Raw genomic sequence first — 21,378 nt, forward strand, 5'->3', positions numbered from 1 at the left:
CCTACGTATGTCAGTTATAATAAGTCAGTGTTGACTTTTGGTTTTATACAGGACATGAACAACACTGTCTCTGGTTGAAAGTCCTGTGTTTGACCCATCCATCTACCCCAACCTCATCTCTGAGTCACCTTTCCTGCTCTTCATACTACATCACCTGACTTCCTCCTTTGCTCCCGTCTTAATTGCTACAGTCACAAGGGGTCACTGTCAATGTAAACACTGGTTGTTTCCTCTTCAAACAATGAACCAGTGTTGACGCTTTTTTTGCGAGGATGGACTGGAGGTTGCCATTTCTACAGCCACACTGCTAGCAAAGTTAAAATGATGTGTAGGTGATGTTTAATGACAAAATCTGTTTGTGGTGCAACACATTTTTACAACAAAGTCTTGAGCTGGACTAGTTAGAATGAGAGTTACACAATTGGGCAGTCCTCTGTCAAAACGCACGCATTTCCAACAGACAATGCCGTTCTGACAGACTTCAAAGCTTTAATGAGATCCCAAAAAGCTTTGGAAAGATTCCTGACATTCTCCTATCAGTGCTATTTCATATTGAACCCTTAGTGTTAGGTAAGATGAAAAGATTTTAATGAGTGCTGTTCCAGAGACGCCCACGTACCGTCCCTATTCACTGTGACAGTGCAGCAGGAGAGCAGTAAATTGTAGGCTAATGGATTTCTCTGACAAACTAAGAATGAAGTTGAAATGGGCACAGTCTGATCTATGAAAGAAAATGCCAAGTGCTTTTTTTTTTCCTTTTCTTTTTCTTTAAAGTGATTAAAGTTTCTCTTTGTAAATGCACTTTTGCCATTTCATACACAGTTAAGACTCCTCAAAGGAAATTCTAAAATAGCATTTGCCAATTTTATTGGCCACAGGCATCTGCAGTTTAAGAAACATTTAGTACGTGAGACCGGCAGTGTTGTTTTTGTTCTTCTTGAATTGCAATAATCAACAAGTAATTTTATTTCAAGAAAGACGACAGCTGATTCGGGACACTTAGAGCTCGGAGCTTCACGTACATTTTCTTTCCAGTCTGAATTATTTTCCTGTGCATCCGTGGGGGCAAAATAACACAGAAACCTTCAAAATCATTTTAATTTCTCTGGAATATTTGGATGTCTTTGCCAGTTGTTTTTTCATGAGTTTCAAAAATGGGGCACATTGTTATTTCATATCACAGTAATGATGTAATTTGCTATAGGCAGACTGGTCTCCCATGAGTGAACAGGGAGAATAGAAAATAATCAACCTCCCCCTGTGATGATTGCTTGCTCTCTGCCAGGTATGGATGTGTCTGGCTTTGAGATGTGAGGTCAGCTCTGTTGGTGTCCCTCGCTGAGAGGAATGAAAACTTGTCTGGATTGATTATTGCCCAGGGAGTGTTTGGCCTCAGTTCACATGCAGCTGTCTCTGGCCAATCGGTTGTCTGCCAGACAGGACACTCAATCACCAAGTTTTTATGAGAACTTTGACCTCTTAACATTTCTGCCTTCACTTTGCTCTTTGTCTTAAAAGCTAAAAAACTTGTGCCTATGTTGGCTAAGTAGTGTGGAGTCAGAAATGCTATTATATTGGTGCATTTGGACATTATGGTCAGCCCCAGGATAAAATGTTAGCAGTTAATGTATCTGAAAATCACTGATGTGCTCGAATTTGTACGTGTTGAGGTTATGTACTATATTGACATGTGTACAGAATGTGTCATATCATGTTCACATTACTTACTTTATTATCTTATTTTCATGTCAGGAGGTTGAGGGAATGGAAGCGGCGTTAGAGGCTACCAAGCCAGTGACTGTGGTTTGAGCATTTGAGTGTTAAATCACTGGATATTATTGACCAGGGACCAGGGCGTTTCACCATTTGTAAGCATGTTACTCACTGGATATATTTAAGGATACATAACATATCTGTTATATCTGCTAACAGGACAATATCTCCACACAACACTCAAAGAGCAGGGTTAACTAGAAGTGGATGGTGTCGCACAGCTACTAAACTAGTATCTCCATTGTGGGCTTTCTGACTGAACATCAAATCACCATGCTTGCACCCATGCAAAACCCTGTAGGATTTGTAGTCTGAAGTTTATCTGCAATTTGCAAGCACGTACTTCTTCCAACATGTTTCAGTTGGCTCATATTCACCCAGTGGATGTTTAAAGTGCATTCTGCTTTACCTGTCAGGTAGAGCTTTTAATGTAGTGTAACAGGAAGTACGTTTAGGATCGCAGGGGGCAGTTTCATCAAGAACAAATTCTCTTTGCTCGAATTACTTTTGATTTGTGGCAGTAAGAGCTGACCCTTAATATCACAGGAAAGCAGTAAAGGCTTCAAAGGAGAAATCACACGTGTAATACCTTCAAATACGTGGGAGAATAAGCGAAGTAGCTGACCTGTGTAGATCGAATTATATTATGTTTAATCCAGCTTTACCTTACAGTGTGCTAGGGTTGAACTTTCCATGTATTAGGAACAGCATGGACAAAATAACCACATCACCACACATAATCAATTGCTTTGTTCACATAACTTTCGCTGATTGACCACCATGTCCTTCAGGAAACAAAGGGCAATCAACAGAGCATTAGCCAAAATCACAGTGTTGAAGCAGCCCTCCACGTCAGCACACATCTCTCAACGTGATAGGAATTATTTTCAGCACACAAGACATAACCAAGAAAAGACTTTAAAAGCTCCCCTCAGAGGTGGCTAAAAATATTCCTGGACACTTAAATGAAAGAAAGTGTTTGTCCTTCTGGGACTCAAACAAGGACACATTTTCAGCCTTGTTTCAAGTGGCAATGAGTGCACTTTCGCTGCTTTATCTCCGGAATTTCATTACTGACTTGTACTGTTTCCAAGGCAGCACACTACCACTTGGGCTACATGTAGGCACAAGATATATTAAGTAATATTACAGAACCACTGACACCTTCAAGTAGCTAAACCTAAGCAGCTATGTTATTTTAACTGTAATTTTACACTAAATGTGGCAAAGTCAAGCAGTTTTATACATACAATGTGATCAAAGTAACTTACTGATATCCTGCACACTTGTGTAAACTTTCATGCTGCTTGAGTTTATTTGTCCATGCAGTGATTTAAAGAAGAACATAAAATAAAGAGTAGTTTCTTGATGTCACCCCTCTCAAATTGGATGGACAAACTAGGCGGGCCTTGTGATTTCAATCAGATTGAACTTGAAGCAAAGGGTTAGGGTTACAGCACTTAATTTACTTCCTTTTATACAAGCCAGATCAGGTGTGATTGCACTTTTGGAAAGAAGTCTAGTCAGGGACCATGAGTAAAAACACTTTCTTTTTATAAATTAGTTTAAGAGCTCTTTTACTAGAAAATAGTTAGACATGAGGGAGCTTTTCTACTTCTCTTAAGAAGTATAGACTTTTGTCACACTACTTGTCCCTCGTCTTTGCTTTTTTCCAGCCTTTCTTCACTCATTTTATATTCTTTGCTGAGGCAGAACAGATGGAAGCATGTGGTTAAAAAAACAGAATGGCCTTTCATGCCTAAATCCAGATAATCTTTTGGGTCCTGCTGCAGTCAGGTAGATGTCCTGTTGCAGCACTGTCGCCCAGGGCACCTTGTCCTTGCTGCAGCTGGTGCCACGTCCCAAAGGTGTTAACCATACCTTGGGCGGCTGAGGCTGTAATCCCTTGTTTCTCCTGCAGCCAGAGTAATTGCAGTTCGTCTGACACCTTTTTTTCCTTTTGGTCCACTGCTTCTTTTCCAATGAAATTTATGTGATTTGAAGGTAAGAGATGGAGAACTGATTCCCACCACAAGTATCAATAAACTGCTCACACTATAATGTTTTGCTGGAGATCTGAGATGGTACTATTAGCAATCAGAGTGGAAGGTATATCCTTCAAGGATGTTGTGGTTAAATGCACCATTAAGCTCAATTCAAGCATGAATTATTCATGTTTCACCATAGATTCTCACACTGTTGGACACCGTTGCTTACAGTAGGCTACAGTCAAATAGAACAAATGTGCTGTCTAATTAAATATTGTGACTTTATAGAGCGATATGGATGGATGGATGGATAGAATAATGTCCAGGGTTATTATAAGCAGTACTTATAATGTTTTTGTTATAGTTTTGGTGAAAGTTACACTTCCCACTCATTGTAGGTTGGCATGTATGCTACCGTTATTATCAACCTCCAGACCAGGTGACCAACAAACAGATACAAGCTTGTGAGGATGAGTATTTGTCACTAATAGATCTCTGGTATGGTATCATAGGCAGTAAAGAAGAATATGCTACATTCATGTTTATTTTTGTTGTAGGGATAGCAATGGTGGTCAGTTGGTCCAATGATTTGGTCCAGAAATATCTTGAAATCTATTGGATAGATTTCCATGTCTACAGAAGACAACGAGTCAAACTGATTTTGGTCATCACCTGACTTTCCATCTGACTCAATAGCTCAAAGCACTGCTGAGCTGAAGTATAGCCACACAGAGCTAATAGCATGGATTGTAGACGCTGGCACTGCAGCAGTTAAACAAACCCGTCTTCCTGCACATTGGCCTGATTTATCAGCAATATTATTTCATCCAGCCACTTGTGTTTTAATATGAACATTAGCCACAGAGATGAGTGTCTCGATTATCTTTTCATTGGTTTTGGTTGTAGGAGGAACAATATAATTTGTTTCAGATCTACAAAACAGATGACTTCTCCATCTCGTAGGCCAGAATCCTGACTGGCCTTATAAGTTGCTTAGGGATGGTATCGTCTGTCAGGCAGAGATGCACCGGCATTCAACTGTGGAAAAACCATCCTGTTGTCATTACACTTCCATTAACAGTCACATCACCCTGCTGCCAGATGCAGTGGGCTGAAACCAGTGAGACTCATCATCACTGTCACAAACTCATCGTGTCTGACCTTCAGACATGAACCCATACACTCACTATGCACGGCATATACAGCTTCACCATCTCCGTCATTACATTATGAATGGCGGTTCATTTGGTGTGTGTAATTGTGCGCGAGACACTGTGTATTAATGACTGATGCCCACACACACGCATACATTTTGATCAAAGTCACTACATTTAATAGTTTTAATGAGCTGATTTGACCTTTGCCAGGTTGGCATGGTAATCCTCCTCCTGAATCAAGAAAAATGCAAATACGCTGCATAAGACATTAGAGTGAATGTAAGATTAGTCCTTTTTATTGCAGTAGTCTTATGGAAGTGCATGTTCCTGAATCGTACGTGCTCAGACTTTATTAAACAATTTCCATCTCAGGGAAGATTCATTATCAGAACCTTTATCATCGCTCACTTCAACAAAAGGTCTACATAGCCTCTTCATGGTGCTGAAAACTTGTGCGAATGATGCGTTTCCTTTTAGAGCAAATAGCTCTTTGAGGATAGGTAGATCAGTGAGATATTATACAGAGTGTGAGGAAAGGGAACACTACAGGCATTGCCTGTGGGGTAGATTTTCAACACAACAAATGTGTCTGAAAGAAACATAATATTTACACAAACACACTACAATGCACCCTCAACTAACATTATTATGAGGATTAAGCTTGAATGAAGGATTTTTAATCTTAATGAGTGACTTCATTTGTATGGTTATTTTTAATTTATTATAGTGATTAAACAACTCAAGTGCATCCTGTTGTAATTGGCTGCAGTTTTGTATTCAGAAGGTTTAGTGGATGGGTTCAGTTTTCAAATGCCTGTATGTACACTGAGGGACGTATTAGTCGCTGTAATTGTTCTCCTGGCTATGAAGAGATTCACACGCAGCCTGAGCTGGCCCAATCAGGCCTCGTATTCGTTTCGGCTGAACTCTGGAATGAAGACTGTGGATTTTGCCCTCTCTTACACTGAAATTGCTTGAGGAAGAGATTTCTATATGGCCAGATAAGACAGGAGAAATGATTACAGACCTATAACTTTAACTTGTAATTTTAGTGTGACTTAACGGTTGTTGATTCAACTTAATGTCTTAATTTTATTGAACATATATAATCTCTTACATTCAGTGAATTTAACTCAGCAGAACTTATATGATGTCTTTGAATTAATTATTCAACTTTAGTTTGGGTAACTCGCATTAAAATGATGCGAGACATTCTATGTTTGACTCCCTGACAAAGGCTTGACGCCAAAACACATTGGAGTTAACATGACCATGCCATGATAATAAAGGCATTTCAATGGTTGAAAACAAGAATTCCTCTGGGTTTTCTTGTGATTCTCATGTCTATGTCTCCCTTAACAAAGAGCACCTTCGATCAAACTCCTCAGTCCAGGAAACGCTTCTACCCTTACATTTTTAAAATGATGTACAGTGGAGTTGATACAGCAAACCAGAGCTAGCTGATGGTCTTATCTGACCTCCACATCTACATTCTTCGTGTGAGCTCATAAACACGTTGTACTATCATGAGAGGCTGAGTTGTTGTTGTTTAGAAGCCTGCTTGGACCTCAGTCTCTTGCTTGTGTGTTTTCAGGGTCACTTGTAAGAAAGCTTATATTTTAAGCATGCATGCCAAGTGCAAAAATCACAGAAGTGAAAGTGTTAAAAACAGACTGAATCTTTTCATTTCCACCTCCTCAAAGAAGTTTGAGTTGAACTGTTTTTATATTTGGATCGCTCAGGCAGCAACATGTGCTCAGCCCTCACATGATATCTGCTGAAACTTATGAAATACAGTTGGCTGCTTTCCATTCAAAATAGTCATAATGAAGTAATTCATTGGTTATCACAGTGTCATCTCAAGTGGCTAGTAGGTTGACCTTAGACTAAAGATTAGTCTCTGTACAGTCCGAGAAATAATACTTGTGTCGTTCCCTGTAGTTTACTGTACCATTAATCAATGCACTCTTCGTTATTATTTTCCGAGCATGACTGCTGAAGTACATTGACAGGCGCTCACTCACTCATCAATGTTCGGCCAAGAAATTGCCCGCCTCTAACTTGTGTTTTGTTTATTAGCTGTTGAAAAGTTGTTGCTGTGAAGCTGTATGAAAACGCCATTACATTCACCACTTAAAATAAACACTTGTGAAAGCCTTGGAGTGAAAGCAGACCGCTTAAGAGGTTGAGTCCATAGAAATGTTCAGTTGAGTGCAGGGTTGTTTGTGTTTGTTTTCCACTTCTTCTGCTTTTCATTACGGTTATGCCCCGCAGTAATTCGTTTATGTTTGCCTGCTTTACAATTGTATATTTTAGTGGCCCCACAGAGTGGAGGAATGTAGAGTCTTAATAGATGTTAATGGTTATTAATCTCTCTAAATTTAGCTCAAAGCTTCAGGGACAAAAATGCGCTCCCACCAAGATCCTCCTCGTTGACTTACAACTGAGAACGTGAGCTTATGTAACGCAAAGAGGCTTTTAGGAATCTGATCTTTTCTTATCCAAGATCCTTTTTCAAAGTTTATTCGAAGATAATACAACTACAATAAATCATACAGTATTTACTGTTAAGGAGAGGACAAATATTTAACAGCTGGATTTAGGTAATGTTTTCAAATGATAATACAGTAGCACATTACAAGACCATTTATCACACTGGTACTATAATAATGTAAGTGGCCTCACAATGTTCTTTTAATATGCATTTATGATTCCTAAGAATATCAAATGAAAACACTCATAAAGTATTATGATCCTGTTGCTGAAAATGTAATTCTGAGGGAAACCCAGACAAGCTTTTATTTTCAGAGGGGGAGTACAGGATGGAGGCATATAATAAAATGCAATAAGAGTTATCTCTGGAATGACCCCTGGCAGTCAAATCTTAGCTGATAGTGATACGCTCTACAGCGAGCTATGTGATATCTGCAGTGGTGCAGAGATCTCTGAGCAGCAGCTGTGGGATTCAGGCACTGCAGGGGAGGAAAAGTGCCCTACTGAAAAGAAAGGAAAGCCTGGTCTGTGAAGGAACAGGTTACCTCAGATGACATTTATTCACACACACACACACGCACACATGCACACACGCATTCAAACATACACCAAACTCTCTACACATGGCCACACATTACTCTCACCACTTTTGTGTCTAAACATACTGAGCCTGGTGAACAACTACAGACACACAGTGTTTCAACTCACTCATTAAAAACTGCAGCATTATTCAAATCGTGTTGTGTTAATGAGCCAACCAGGACTACAACACTAAACACAAATTAATTTGGAACCAAACTGGAGTTAAAACATTAGTAATCTTTTGACTCGACACAGGCTAAAACACCAGTGAATACCGACCTAAACTAAGGCTAAAGTAGTTGTGATTGATGTGCTGGATAAGGGCTACAACATCAGTGCATACTGAGCCAAACCAAGGCTAAAATATTTTTATGGATTTTTGCACTAGTCAACGAGTTTAACAACAGTGAATATGAATCCAGACTAGTTCTTAAACACTGGTGACTTTTGTGCTGGACAAGGGCTAAAACACTCATGAATATTGAGCCAAACTAGGGCTAAAACACTAGTGATTTTTGTACTGGACGATGGCTAAAACACCAGTTAATATTGAACCAAACCAGGGCTAAAACTGCTTTATGTACAAACGTTGCTTGTAAACTTAATACTTCACAGTTTGTGTGTGTGAGAGAGCTGATGCAGCTCATGTTAGCAGTAAGTTTGTTTGACAATAAGAATACTGAATCTTTAATTTCGTTGCGACCTTCTCAAAAACTAACTGAAATTGTTCAAGATTTTGAAAACTTAAACAGCAACAAGATGCTGAACCATGTGTGTGTCAACAAAATGCCGGGCAGTAACAATGCATTACCGGCACTTCTGCTTATGAAATTAGCTGTTTTCCATTTCAAGGGATCATAATGAACTTATTTTTAGCGAGATATCAAATGTTGGGGGTGGAGTTTGATGAGAAGGTTTGTGGTAATTTAATAATAAACACCACATACTGGCTGATAAGGATGTGTGGATAATGATTCTCTTCAGACATAATGTGTGAGAGTGAAACAGCTCAGAAAAAAATATGCTACATGAAGAATATGTGCATGACATTGACCTAAAATGCAGATTATGTTTCTTTGAATCTATTTAAGCCCAGAAGTTCCTTTCACTGGAGCTCTAATTTAATCTTTGGACTATTTTTAACCGTTGGGATATTTGGATGAGATCTGAGAAGCTTTATGCAAAAACGTCAGACACATTTGATATCGGAGCCCTGTTACTAATGATGAACATCTTTGGTTGCCGTAGGTAGAACTTCATTTTGCCTGGGGTCAGAGGTTATTTTACAGCAAGACACTCATGGAAGTGACGGGGATTGAGGTGCATATAGTGAATCTCACAACGGATTTAAACTTGGATTAGCCTCTGAAAGCCGTTTGGAGGATAATCACATTATGTTGCAGAAACATTCTCTTTCTACAAAGCTTTTCAATCGTAACAGATCTGTAAAAGCTTATGTTTTAACTGTGTTTTTTTTCCCCCAAAGCTTCAATAATAGTGTTGTGTGTATCCGCAGCCTCCTGGCAAAATGGGAGTGCATCCTTGAATATTGCTTTGTGACGAAACGCTGTATATTTTAAGCCTGTTCTTTTCATAATGTGAATGACATTCGGCTATCAGCAAGTCCTTCCACACAATCTTCCATCTCCTTTTTCCTTTTGTTGTCACTTGACTTTCTGTCCGAGTGTTCCTTGTCCGTGTGCAAGTGGCACTTAAAGCATGTGGGAACATGTGGCAATCAGTGTGGTGTCTCAGCACTTGATTATCCTGTGAAGGTAATATGCAGATGTACTGAAGGGGCTGTGGAAGGAGCAAAATCAGCCCACAGTCCCCTATGACTAGTCTGATCACATACTTTGCCTCCCAGAAATCTGAATGCTACTCCCTTCTTCACAGGTACTGTATACAGGAGCTGGTTCTCTGAGGAATATAAAAAATGAACATCAGCACTTGAATTGCACATCTAATTTTAAACCACACTGCTGAAAAAACAAAAAAATATTCTTCCTTTTTCAGTCTCTGACAGCTGACTGGTTCTGCTGCCATAGATGAATCTTATAATACCCTGTGAGGAACTGCCTTGAGCATTTTAATGCAGCAGAAGTAATTGTTTAACATCTTTACAGCCATTTGAGTCATTCTAAGGCTGCTGCCCTCAGTGATATTCGTCAGTTTTCGTAGGTTCATGATACATTTTGATGCTCAAAAATCTTAATGTTTTATGTGCCATTTTTTGTTTTCACGTGTGAAAATGTCAATTTCACATGAAGAAATTTTCATTCATGTGGGAAAAAAGAGCAAATCACTTGAGAATAATGTCTAGTTCACATGTGACATTTTCATAAGGGACAGTCTAAGCTGTGGTAAAATAAACTTGAATATTGAACCCCCAGATCATTGACTTAAATACCCATCAGGTGTCTGCTTGCTCTCCAGCTGGCCTTCAGCCAGCCTGCTATTGATCTGCAGCATGTTAAACTGTCACTGTGGGGAAGGTTTGGATGTACATAGTCCAGAGGAGGTAATTTTCTGTCTTTTCTCTCAGAATGTGTTACCCAGGTGCATGTATCTCTGTGCTAACATCCCTGCCCCTCGGGGCCAGGGCTGACATTTTCTCTCTCAGCAGGGTGTATACAGTACCTGCTTCATTATGGCCACAGTGATGACCATGTCTGTCTTCTGTCCCACAGATTTTTCTTTGTGCCAAGAAAGGCTAATTGCAGCTGTTTTCAGGGTCAGGAATTCAAAAAGGGGGCATTTTATAAATGAAAAGCACTATTTGTTGGCCTCGGCATGTATTTGTGTGTGCATGCCTGGTTGCGGGTCCAGATTGAGACTTATTGTGACTTCTCCCCATGGGCCGACGTGGCTCAGTCAGGATGCTCTAGCCCACATCTACTCTGAATAACCGTTGGGTAATTTACTGCTCTGTCATTGGACAGGAGGGATGGCGACATGTTTTTGGTTGAATAAATGTTCAGATTTGACAATCAGTTGTACCCAATTGAAATCCCCTGGACACGTACAGTTGACTGACAACATCAATCTCCATCTTCATTTTCCATCTCTATTCTTCAGTATCCATCAGATGCTTCTTTCAATCTTGCATAAGGCTGCAGTGAGAATGATAACCACTCAAACAATAAACAAATTACTGAGGGACACAGACAATCGCATCGGCATCGCTGCTAAGTACAAATGGACGGCAATCCTGCTGCCCAAGGGGATCATTACACCACAATCAACAGCATAGTCCATGTCACCCCATAACCCACCTGTCCTCGCTGCCTGCCTGCTGGTCCATGCTAAGTGTGTGGTAATAGCACTGTAATCAGGCAGCCCACTGCCCAACAGGGGGTAAAATAGAGCAGCTCACAATACGCCTGATGAAATTTGCTCCCACTGGGCTGCACATAAAGCAGAAACACACTCGTACAACATGAGCACACTGCATACAGCTGTCACATGTACACTTTGCAGTAGCAGCTGAGACTAAAGGAGCTGGATCTTGGTGAGGCAGCTCACTGACATGCATTTAAGTGAGGGTTTGCAGTGTGAGATCTGTTTCTCTCCCTAATTTCAGGTACCTTTTGTAACTTTAAAGTGATGCTCATTAAGTTATTTTAGAGTGTGCCCCAGTTTCTGTCAAGTGATTGTTGCTGTGGTGAATTTGTAATCCACTCCCCGGGTATGTGACCAGTCGTGTGATGTATCTTTGGCTTGGAGTTCTTGGTCCTTGTGTTTGTTTCTTCTCTTTGTTGAACCACAAAGGCTATCAACCATAATGCTATGACTAATTATCCACTTTAACACTGTCTGTAGAGACGCTGATGCATTTTAATTTTTCTACCATTTTAAGGATTAATAGTAGCATTTTGTGTCTTTTGTCGTCAGACATACAGGAGGCGATCCTGGCATCTTTTCCTAAAATTCTGTGTTCAACTGCTGGTGTAACCTGCAATAAACCTGTTGTGACTACCAGCTTTGATTGGTGGTGCAGGATTGAATTGTTCATGACAGCGGAAGCCATTCAAGTCATTTGACCAGCTGTCTCCACACACCATCAAGGTCTTGTTAGAATCGTATTATTATATTGATTCTGACGTGTAGCCCAAAGCTGCCTCTGCCCTTGCTTGTGGCAGACAGCCAGGATCTGTTTCTTTGAACAAGAGAGGGGAACAGGGTGACAGCAGTGATGGCCAGAAAGGTAAAAGCAAGAAGGCCTTGTCAGTTTGAATCTTCTGACTGGCCGGGAAACATGTTTTCTTCGGGGGTAAAAAGTGAGATGTACTTTTTGAGCTTTTTAAAACTATTTTGAATCCTCAGACTGTCTGGGAACATCTTTTCTGTGAGAGATGAATGAGATGTACTTTCTTGAGCTCTTCTTTAATATAAGCAGTTATTGTGTCCCCGAGCGATGCACTCAGCTGGCAAAAAGCTCACCCTGTCTAAAGTGTTCACTCTGCTCCCAGTATAACCCCACACTCTGTTAAAGTTCAATATTTTGGGAACTTATTTGCAATCTTTTGAGGATGATTGATAACAGTCTCATACTTGAGTATTTCACATATAGAAAGATGGGCCTTGCATAAAACTGGGCTGTCTATGCAGTAGCAAATATTTTTGAAACTGGTCCCACATGACCACAGAAAACAGAAACAGTCACACTAATGGGAGTTGGGCGTTGCTTGGTTTGCTACACATCAGCTACACATACTCATGCTAGCAAAAATGATACTAAGACAAAACTACAATTATTTTATGTGCAAAAGTCCGAATGTTTGATCGTTTCAAGAGATCTTTGAAGATTGCGTATCGGATATACAGTATGTTCTTTCTATTTTAAGCACTATACATTAAGTAGATTCTGTCTAGTGTGGAAGTAGTCATGTGAGCTTTGACCCACTGTGGGTGCCTGCAGGAACTGTACTCCAGTAACGGCTAGTTTGCACATTATAAATACACTCATGAAGCTAAAAGGGGTCAGAACGATGCACACGGAATGAGGACATGTATGCAGCACTGCACACTGTGCGAGAACACAGGGAAAGTGTTTTTCCTCAGAGCTGGTATGACTGAGTGTGTGTACATGCAGTCTGTCCGACTCTGGGGTTTCTCTTTAATGTGATCGCTTTAATGTGTTAAAAAAGAAACCATATGTATCCACCTCTCTCACTCTCTGTGTGTGTTCAGGATTTGATCCAGAGTTTATATATAGCTGCCGAGTTGTGTGGTTAGTTGGTCTCCAAAGCGACCAAACTTCTCACTTCCCACTCTCTGACGCAAACAGAAAAAGCAGCTGTGTGGAAAGGGGGTGTCGGAATCACAATCAAAACAGTAAACTGTGCTCAAATCTGATTGGTAAACTATAAAGTGGATGATGTGTTTTATTGAACATCTGTACAGTTGTTATAATGTATGCTGAAGGACTGTACGTGCTGTGTCTAATTTTACAGGCAGCTTCTTTGAAAGGGTCAGCTTCTGAAGAATGATGACTAACCACCAGCATAAAAAAGAGTTTCTTAGAAAGTTGGAAAAGATGCTGTTCAGAGCATTTTCTTTAAATGCAGAGGAAGGAGGCAGACCCTCTAAATGAGACACATGTCAAAACATTAAATGCGGAGAAGAAATCAGAACTGATTCTTGGATAAAGCACATTTTATCAGTCCTCCAAGTGTTGCCTCAAATGGATAGTAAGGTCTTATCCACCTTGTTTTAACTTGATCTCCTCTTCCCTCTCTGCCTCTGTCCCTCTGTCTGTCCACTCTTCCTCTGCAGATTGAAGACATTGTCACTCTCATCCAGGATGAAGAGGAGGGTGTGCCCATAAGAACTGTCAAAAGTTTCATGACCAAAATCCCCAGTGTTGTTACAGGTGAGAACTACAAGCTGTATTTCACTTGAAACTGCCTTTAAAACCACCCATGCGAGCGTTTTACATCTGACATCCCCATCTGCATGATTATGTTGCCAGAATAAGTCATATGTTTTTTGATCCATCACCTCTGCGGTCAAGGGTTTGACAACAAAAACTACTTTTGATAAGTATGGGGAAAGACTGAGGCTGAGGTTAAAGAAAAAATGTGTCCGCCACTCTAACACAGTCTCCGTGAAGATGTTTGGCTGCCTAACAATGTCACAGCAAGGGTCTGTGTCGGAAAACGTAGGCTGGCACAACATGAAGCAGTAAACACAATTCATTATGCAGAACATGTCGGCAAACAGTTTATCATTCACACATCGAGCAGAGTAAGTTGAAAACCAAAACAGTGAGCTCAAAGATGCTAAAACACTCGTCTAAACCTATTTTGTGGGTTCATCGAAACTTTGCAGCGCTGCTGTTTATCTGGTTACGTGAGTCTCATTCCAAAAGTTATTTTTGTAACTGGGTTCTGTGATTTACTTCGGCATAACGGTGCATAATTTCCCATTGTTTTCAAGGAACTCTACTGAATAGAGATAAGTCATTTGTTACTAATTAGAGACAGTGTTTATTTGATGTGCACATTAATTACTGAATACAGAATTCACATTTACTTGGGTTTAAATGGAGCTGTTCTTCTAAGGAAATTACTCTTTTACCCTAAAATTATACATACTGCTTTCCAGGAAAGATCAAAACATTCCATGCCAACTTATCCAGAATCCAGAACTTTTCCCAGTTCATGTCATGAATTTAATATAAAAAAAATGTAAACATAAATAAACATGTAGTACGAAATTCATTGGACCGTCAAAAGATCTTATGGCTTTAATGCAAATACTGTTTAAGTTGTGAATTTTTGAAGTTTGGCCCTCGGAGCTAAATTTCATAATCTGTCATATACATCATCAATCATTATTTGCGTGAAATTGTCAATAATCTGTATTACAAAATTGTCTGTAAATGTGTGTGTTTTTAAAACACAATTCCCATTAGATTGATGTCAACTTACAGCGGTCAGTCGTGGCTTTCCCAAAGAGCATGGCTGTGACTAGCAATGGCAATACTGTTGGAAAAACTAGAAGCTTGAACTCCAGCTGAGTCACACCCTTATACCCCAAAACACAATATGTGTTGTGTCTGCATTTTGCTGTAGTGCTGTTTAGGCTGCTGCCCTTTTTCTTCTGCAGTGAATCACTGCAGGAGAGCTAAATCGCTGGAGAGAAAAGTGGGAGGACAACATATGAAGTGTTGAAATAAAAAAAAAATGAGTATGGAAACTGAATGAGTAATGCCGTCCTCCTACTGTCAAGGTGCCCTTAAGCAAGGCAATCAGCCTCTGACTGCTTCGGCAGAGCTGTGACTGTAGGTGTCGACGTGTGTGAAAACACACTCAGTCAAGATTCGTAAATAAACGCTCAGAAATAGAAAAATAAAAACATTATAAGCCGGTTGGATTTGACAGGTAGAAATTGAAGTCAGCCCCCCTGCCTGCTGGCTGTAGTTGCTTCGATTGATAATCTAAATCGCTTTAACAGACCGGAGTCCCAGTGGGAGGCTTTGACACACCCCAAACAAATGATGGAAACAAAGAAAGGCTATTAACATTCCTCTGTTTTTTCTCTCTCTCTGCACTTATGGAAAATGCATTACCCGACATGCCATAAGCAGAGTGTATCAATAAACACAATTACTACTGCGGCGGATGGATGTTGCAGAACAGCAGCTCAAATGTTTGCTGCTGAGTGCCGAGGGCCAGAAAACTAATGAATGATGAAGGATTAAACCGGCCTCCCTCGGGACTTCGAGAAGCAGAGGGGAAACACAGATGAAGAGATACTCTCAAAAAAAAAAAATGTTTATCATGTGAATCACACTTTTTCTTGGTTCTTATTTCTATTGCAAGATAACTGCTTCAGATGAAGCAGTCACAAAGGTTATTATTTCTTTATTACACAATAAGGAGTAAAATTTTTAAGTTTATTATTTTAATTGTATTCATCTTTATCGTTATTTCCTTTCATTTTAGATTTGAAGGGAATACATAATGAAAAGGACTCTGTTTACATATTTACATATATTCAGCCCGTAAAAGGCTCAAAAACGTCATTTTACATTTGTGTCTTTCTCACTTTTTACCATCATCTTATATTTTTTTTAAATCATACCCTGTCTCTCCTCTTGTTTCTTTGTGACCACACTACATGACAGTCTTTTGTCTTTCTTTGTCCGACCTGATTCAGGCACAGACATTGTACAGTGGTTGATGAAGAACCTGGCCATCGAGGATCCAGGTAAGTTTTGAATAATGACACCAGACTATATTGTGCTAAATAAAGGCGAAAGCCTCCTATGACAGCAGAAAAAAAAAGTTGGGATGTTGTGTTAAACGTAGATAAAAACTGAATGCAGTCATTTGCATTCTTAATGTGTTTACGAACAATGTTTTTGTGAAGTGCTCTTGAGCCCGTATATCTTTTTATAAAATCATGTGTTTCACAAAGTGGTATACCTCGCCTCATCCTTGCTTGTGATGATATATTATAATCAACCTGTTTACCTGTGGAAAGTTCCAAACAAAATAAATTAGTAAATGATCACACTGTTTTGTTAATGTTTTACACAGCGACCCAACTTTTTCTGATATCAGGAAAAGTCACTGGGTTCAGCATTCCCCAGTTTAGATTATAACAAACCAAGAATAAGCAAGAATTGATATTCTATCCTTAATGTGACTGTCAGATGTACCACCCAACAGCAGTCCACTTTATGAAAGGTCATTCACAGTGTGTGGTACTTACTGCAGATCTTTGATGAGGAAAAATCATTGAAGTTTCACTTTTGAGGTGCATAATACTGCTTCAGTATGTTTGCACAGATCTTTGCAAGTAGTGGTATTGATCGTTTCAAAAGTTGTACAGACTTTAACTACAGAAACATTATGAAGTTTCCACTTGTTAAGTGCAGAAACGACACAGAATGAGCAGGAAAATAAGAAAACCAGAGGTAGTTTTTTTTATTTAGTTCTTTTTACTAAAAATACTGGCTAGTTATTGCTGTGGATTTGCTGTTCGGCTGACCTGACCCGAGGCCTGGTGGTGGGAGAGCAGTGTTGTTTGTACAGTAGCCCACAGCCTGGACACACTGAGTCAGTCACTGAGTCATCCATGTTACATCCCAACAACTACGTCAGGGCTGATTCCTATAGCTGAAATCCAATGTGAATTTAAAAAGGGTGCAAAAGGCTGTCTAAATATACAGCAAACTGCGAATGGAAAACTTTACATGGCACTAATGTGTGACCTTATGTGAGTTCTTAGTTTGAGTTCATTGGCCTGATTTCATGTCAGTTCTCGAGGAACCTGCTGTGATCTGTGCTCTTCGTTTCTGTCCTGTCACAGCTGAGGCCATGCACATCGGGAGTCTCATCGCAGCTCAGGGGTACTTCTTCCCCATCTCAGACCACGTGCTCTCCCTCAAAGACGACGGCACTTTCTACCGCTTTCAGGTGAGCATGAGCAAGTGTATGGAGTCATAAGAGTGCCATAAAATCCGACAAAAATCATGAATAAGAAGGTATAAAGGAATAATTCCAACCGTTTTCATTTATTTTCACATTAAGTTATAAGTCATAGTCATAACAACCCAGAACATGAGCCAGTGACAGTGTTTTACATTAATGGCTGGGGTTAATCTTAAAGGTTGTGGTCAGGTTTAGGACTATGTAGTCTGAGACTGCTCAAATAGGTAATTGGCACTGTGGTGAGCTTCTCCTTTTTCACCCGATTCCTGCACTGAACATCAGATGTTGCCAAGAAAGCTGACGCATTGATTGTGAAACTTTGTTAAAGCAATTACCATGACACATACTGTATGAGGTCACTGCTGAGAGAGCAGAGAAGTGTCCAGCTGACATCTGACAGGACAGGAGAGGAGAGGATTTACTTTACAGTTCATGCACAATAATAATGGTATTCCAGATGGTCAATGTAATGATTCAACATTTAACAGGAACAACAGATGGGACAATGTCCTTGTCATGACGGGAAGAAACATTGTGGTAACATTCCTAAAGAAACACTGACATACTGTACATACTGTATGAGACTTTTTACAGACATTCATGGTCCTCAGAGGATGGAGCCTAATGACTTCTGGTATCTTGATGGTTTTCTACAGGGTCACTAGCAGGCCTTTTTTTAAACTTATCTAGTGACATCTCTACATCTACCTGATGTATTGGCACACAGTTTGTGCAAGGATTCATGTCCCTGTTATAATCAATTGTTAGATTTATCTTTAATATCATCGTCTCAAAATCTGTAATTCGTACTGAAATATTAGCATGCTAACAGGCTACACTACTGTACAGATGGTGAGCTTGGCAAACGTTATACCTGCTTAAAGGATGAGTTCACCAAATGAAAATTCAGTTAGTATTTCCTCACCCCCATGTCGATGGAACGTTTTTTGTGAAGTTTTCTAGTCCACAAGAGCTTCACAGCAAAACAGCGTTGAAGGATTCCTCTGAACAACTGATGTGGACTTTCTTAAATGTAAAAAATAAATAAATAAATAAATAAAATTACTCCATACAACTCGTACATACAAGTCTTCAGAAGCCCTGTGATCCCACATTGATTTTAAAAGTCCCCATTTACTGCAGTTGTTTAGGAGAATGCTGTTTTTCCCTGAAGCTCCAGAAATGTTTTCTGGACCAAACGTCACCTGATACTTCCATCGGCATGGGGATGAGTAGAAAATGACAGAATTTGCGTGAATTTATCATTTAACGTCAGTATGTTTGCATTGTAATTTTGAAAATGTTTAACTCAAAGCATTGTTTTGTTTCGCATTTGGCAGTTAATTCTTGGTCTTAATAATGCTACACATAGTAGCTTCTATAAAAATGGCATTTTTTTTATTTGAGCTGTAAGAAAGTGGATCTAGGACATTTTAGCCTGTTGAACAAGGTTGATAAATGGCTAAAATTCCAATTCCACTCGAATGCAACATTTAGGATTGTTTATTTTTTACATTAAGGGTATTAAAAAAGCTAGATGTTCTAATAACGGCTTCATCATGAATGGATTACATTTTTTTTTCTCCAGTAAATGTAAATTGCCCCTTTTGTTATAGACCTAAACCTCAACCTAATCCCCTTTACATCCCTTTGGAGATACTAAAAAGTCCAGCAAGGTTAATCTGATTGTGGGGGCGCTTCCTTTCATAAAGACCCCAATCAGCTGTTGAAGATTACTTGTTCTGTATTGGAATTACGACACACTAATCTTGATCATGATGACAAAAGGTCCCGTCCGCTATCTACAGCTTCTTCAGTACTGTGTTGGGATCGTGTGACCCTATTAAAAATGAATGGTGATCTGTTAAAATATTCATCAAGCGAGTGAGGAAAGCAGGTTTGGTTCGGGGCTGAGTAGGCAGCTACCAAGGGCCTGACAGAGAGACATGGTGTAGTGGAGTAATGCACTAGAATTAAAGTCCCATCAAGAGACATAAAGGAGAGAAAAGTGTGGTGACATTTTACTCCTCCTTCACTGTTTGCAGATAAGACAGTGGCATTAAAGCTAGAGATTAGAGACATTTTTATCCTGCATTTCCTAATTAAAAATAGGAAACAATGTTTTCACGTTCCTCAGAGGGGAACAGGGAGGCGGCACACGGCGAGATTAGAATGATCTCTGCGTAGCATCTCCTTCCTTCCTATTCACTGAGTCTTGTTGGAAGGCTGAGTCTCCACCGGAGCTGGAGGAGCAGTTTAATTAAACCAGACGGCAGTGCACATTACCGTGCTTTGACCTTGGATCTCCTCATTCAAAGTGAAGTGGAAGAGGAGACAAGAGGAGGAGGAAGAGGAGGAGGAGGGGGGGGGGGCTGCTTCCCATAACAGAGAAGCTTCATGAAGATAATCACCCTTCATTAACATTTCATTTTACGGGCAAATTAAGTGCAAGACAAAGAGAAACACAGGGAAAGAAAATTAAAACACTGTTAACACCATGTCAAATCTACCCTCATTGAGACAACTAAACATGGTTTTAAAACTTTGATTCCAAACCCTGCAAGGAATGTCAAACAACAATCCTGCCAGCATCAGTTCTCGGCCTGCTGGCTTTATTTCTCCACTTCCCTCTTGTTTATTTTGCAGCTTTCATTGCTTCTCGTTTTATTGTGCTGCCGCAGAACTCCCACGCCTCTGCAGCTACCCCAGGATGCTTCTTACTAATGGAGAAGTTTTCAGAGTCAGCTCTTCTGGATCTATTCAATCCTGATGTTAACAAAAATATTCTGATTGCTCACATAGTGGTGCGAAGCAATCACGTGCACTGCTGTGTCTCAGAGGCAAAACAACTGTGTCGTAAAGGTCAACGACATCACTCCGGCTATTGATAGAAAGTTTTGGCAGTACACATTCTACCTGCATGGTTTTGACACTGGATTGCAGTCTTTGCATGCTTCGATTCTCACCTTTTCACTCTGTTTTCCCTCCAGGCACCATATTTCTGGCCGTCCAACTGTTGGGAACCAGAGAACACAGACTATGGTAAGAGTCTTGACAGAATACTTTGACATTTCTTGTGATAAATCCTCCTTATAACAAATCCTCCACTATGTTTTAGGAGCAGTGCTCGGTCAACAAATTAATTAATCTAGTGTTGATAGGGATATTGACCAGTATCAATGTAAATGTGCTATTTTACAGGTAATCTAACAACATGTATTGATTTAATTGCATTATATTTTGTAACTTTCACCCAAAGGCTGAATACAAATCAGAGTTTCTTCTAAATGAGGTTGAGAGCTTCTCTCTCACTTTAATTCCAAGTGGGAATGGCGGACTCTGCCGCTAACAACAAGAGCTACCTCGGAGAGAGGTCATAACAGAACGTACAGGACAGGTTACAGTTTGACCGTGAATAAGCCTTTACAGCTCCTCATCACACAAGAAGAACTTATGTTTGAGTGACAGCTATCACTGTCCCTGCCAATAGTCATGCTGCTTGTCTATGCTATTCTCGATGCTATCGCTAATCCATGCTAGTGATGTTGATCTCGCTAGAATGGCATTCTGGTTTATATATTATACACATTGCTGCTCAAACATTCAACTGTAGCTACAGGAAGAAAAACACATTTCTGACCAGAGGGCGACTTTAATAACAAAACCTAATCTGGCTGTGTGAACACACCGTATATCAGGTTATATTTGAATGTAAATACAAATAACATCCCACTGAGGATGAGAGGACCAGTCAACAGGATTAGTCAATCACCGTTCCACCTCCTGCCCTCCATCTTGTCACGGAGGCAGCCATGGTTGAAGTTAAGGGCTCGGCTCCTCTTCACACTTCCACCTCATAATCCTAGAGCACAGAGCGGCAGACAGGTGTCCTCTAAAAGTGATTATACTCTCATACCATGGGAGGTGAGGAGAGGTGAG

The 21,378-nt window shown here is 40.0% G+C and overlaps 1 protein-coding gene across 2 annotated transcripts in view; it reads left to right on the forward strand.

The window, feature by feature from the left end:
• The window catches only part of rgs6 (regulator of G protein signaling 6), an 86,247-nt gene that overhangs the window by 45,510 nt on the left and 19,359 nt on the right, over positions 1–21,378 (forward strand). For both annotated transcript variants that reach the window (XR_012180692.1, XM_073492818.1), the window contains exons 3-6: positions 13,772–13,868; positions 16,160–16,210; positions 17,318–17,424; positions 20,430–20,481. Coding sequence is in view for 1 of the 2 variants with exons in the window: in XM_073492818.1 (XP_073348919.1) it covers positions 13,772–13,868; positions 16,160–16,210; positions 17,318–17,424; positions 20,430–20,481 (307 nt within the window). In the remaining variant the exon portion in view is untranslated. The remainder of the gene's footprint in view (positions 1–13,771; positions 13,869–16,159; positions 16,211–17,317; positions 17,425–20,429; positions 20,482–21,378) is intronic.

Source organism: Pagrus major, chromosome 22 (assembly GCF_040436345.1).
Source record: "Pagrus major chromosome 22, Pma_NU_1.0".
NCBI lineage: Eukaryota > Metazoa > Chordata > Actinopteri > Spariformes > Sparidae > Pagrus > Pagrus major.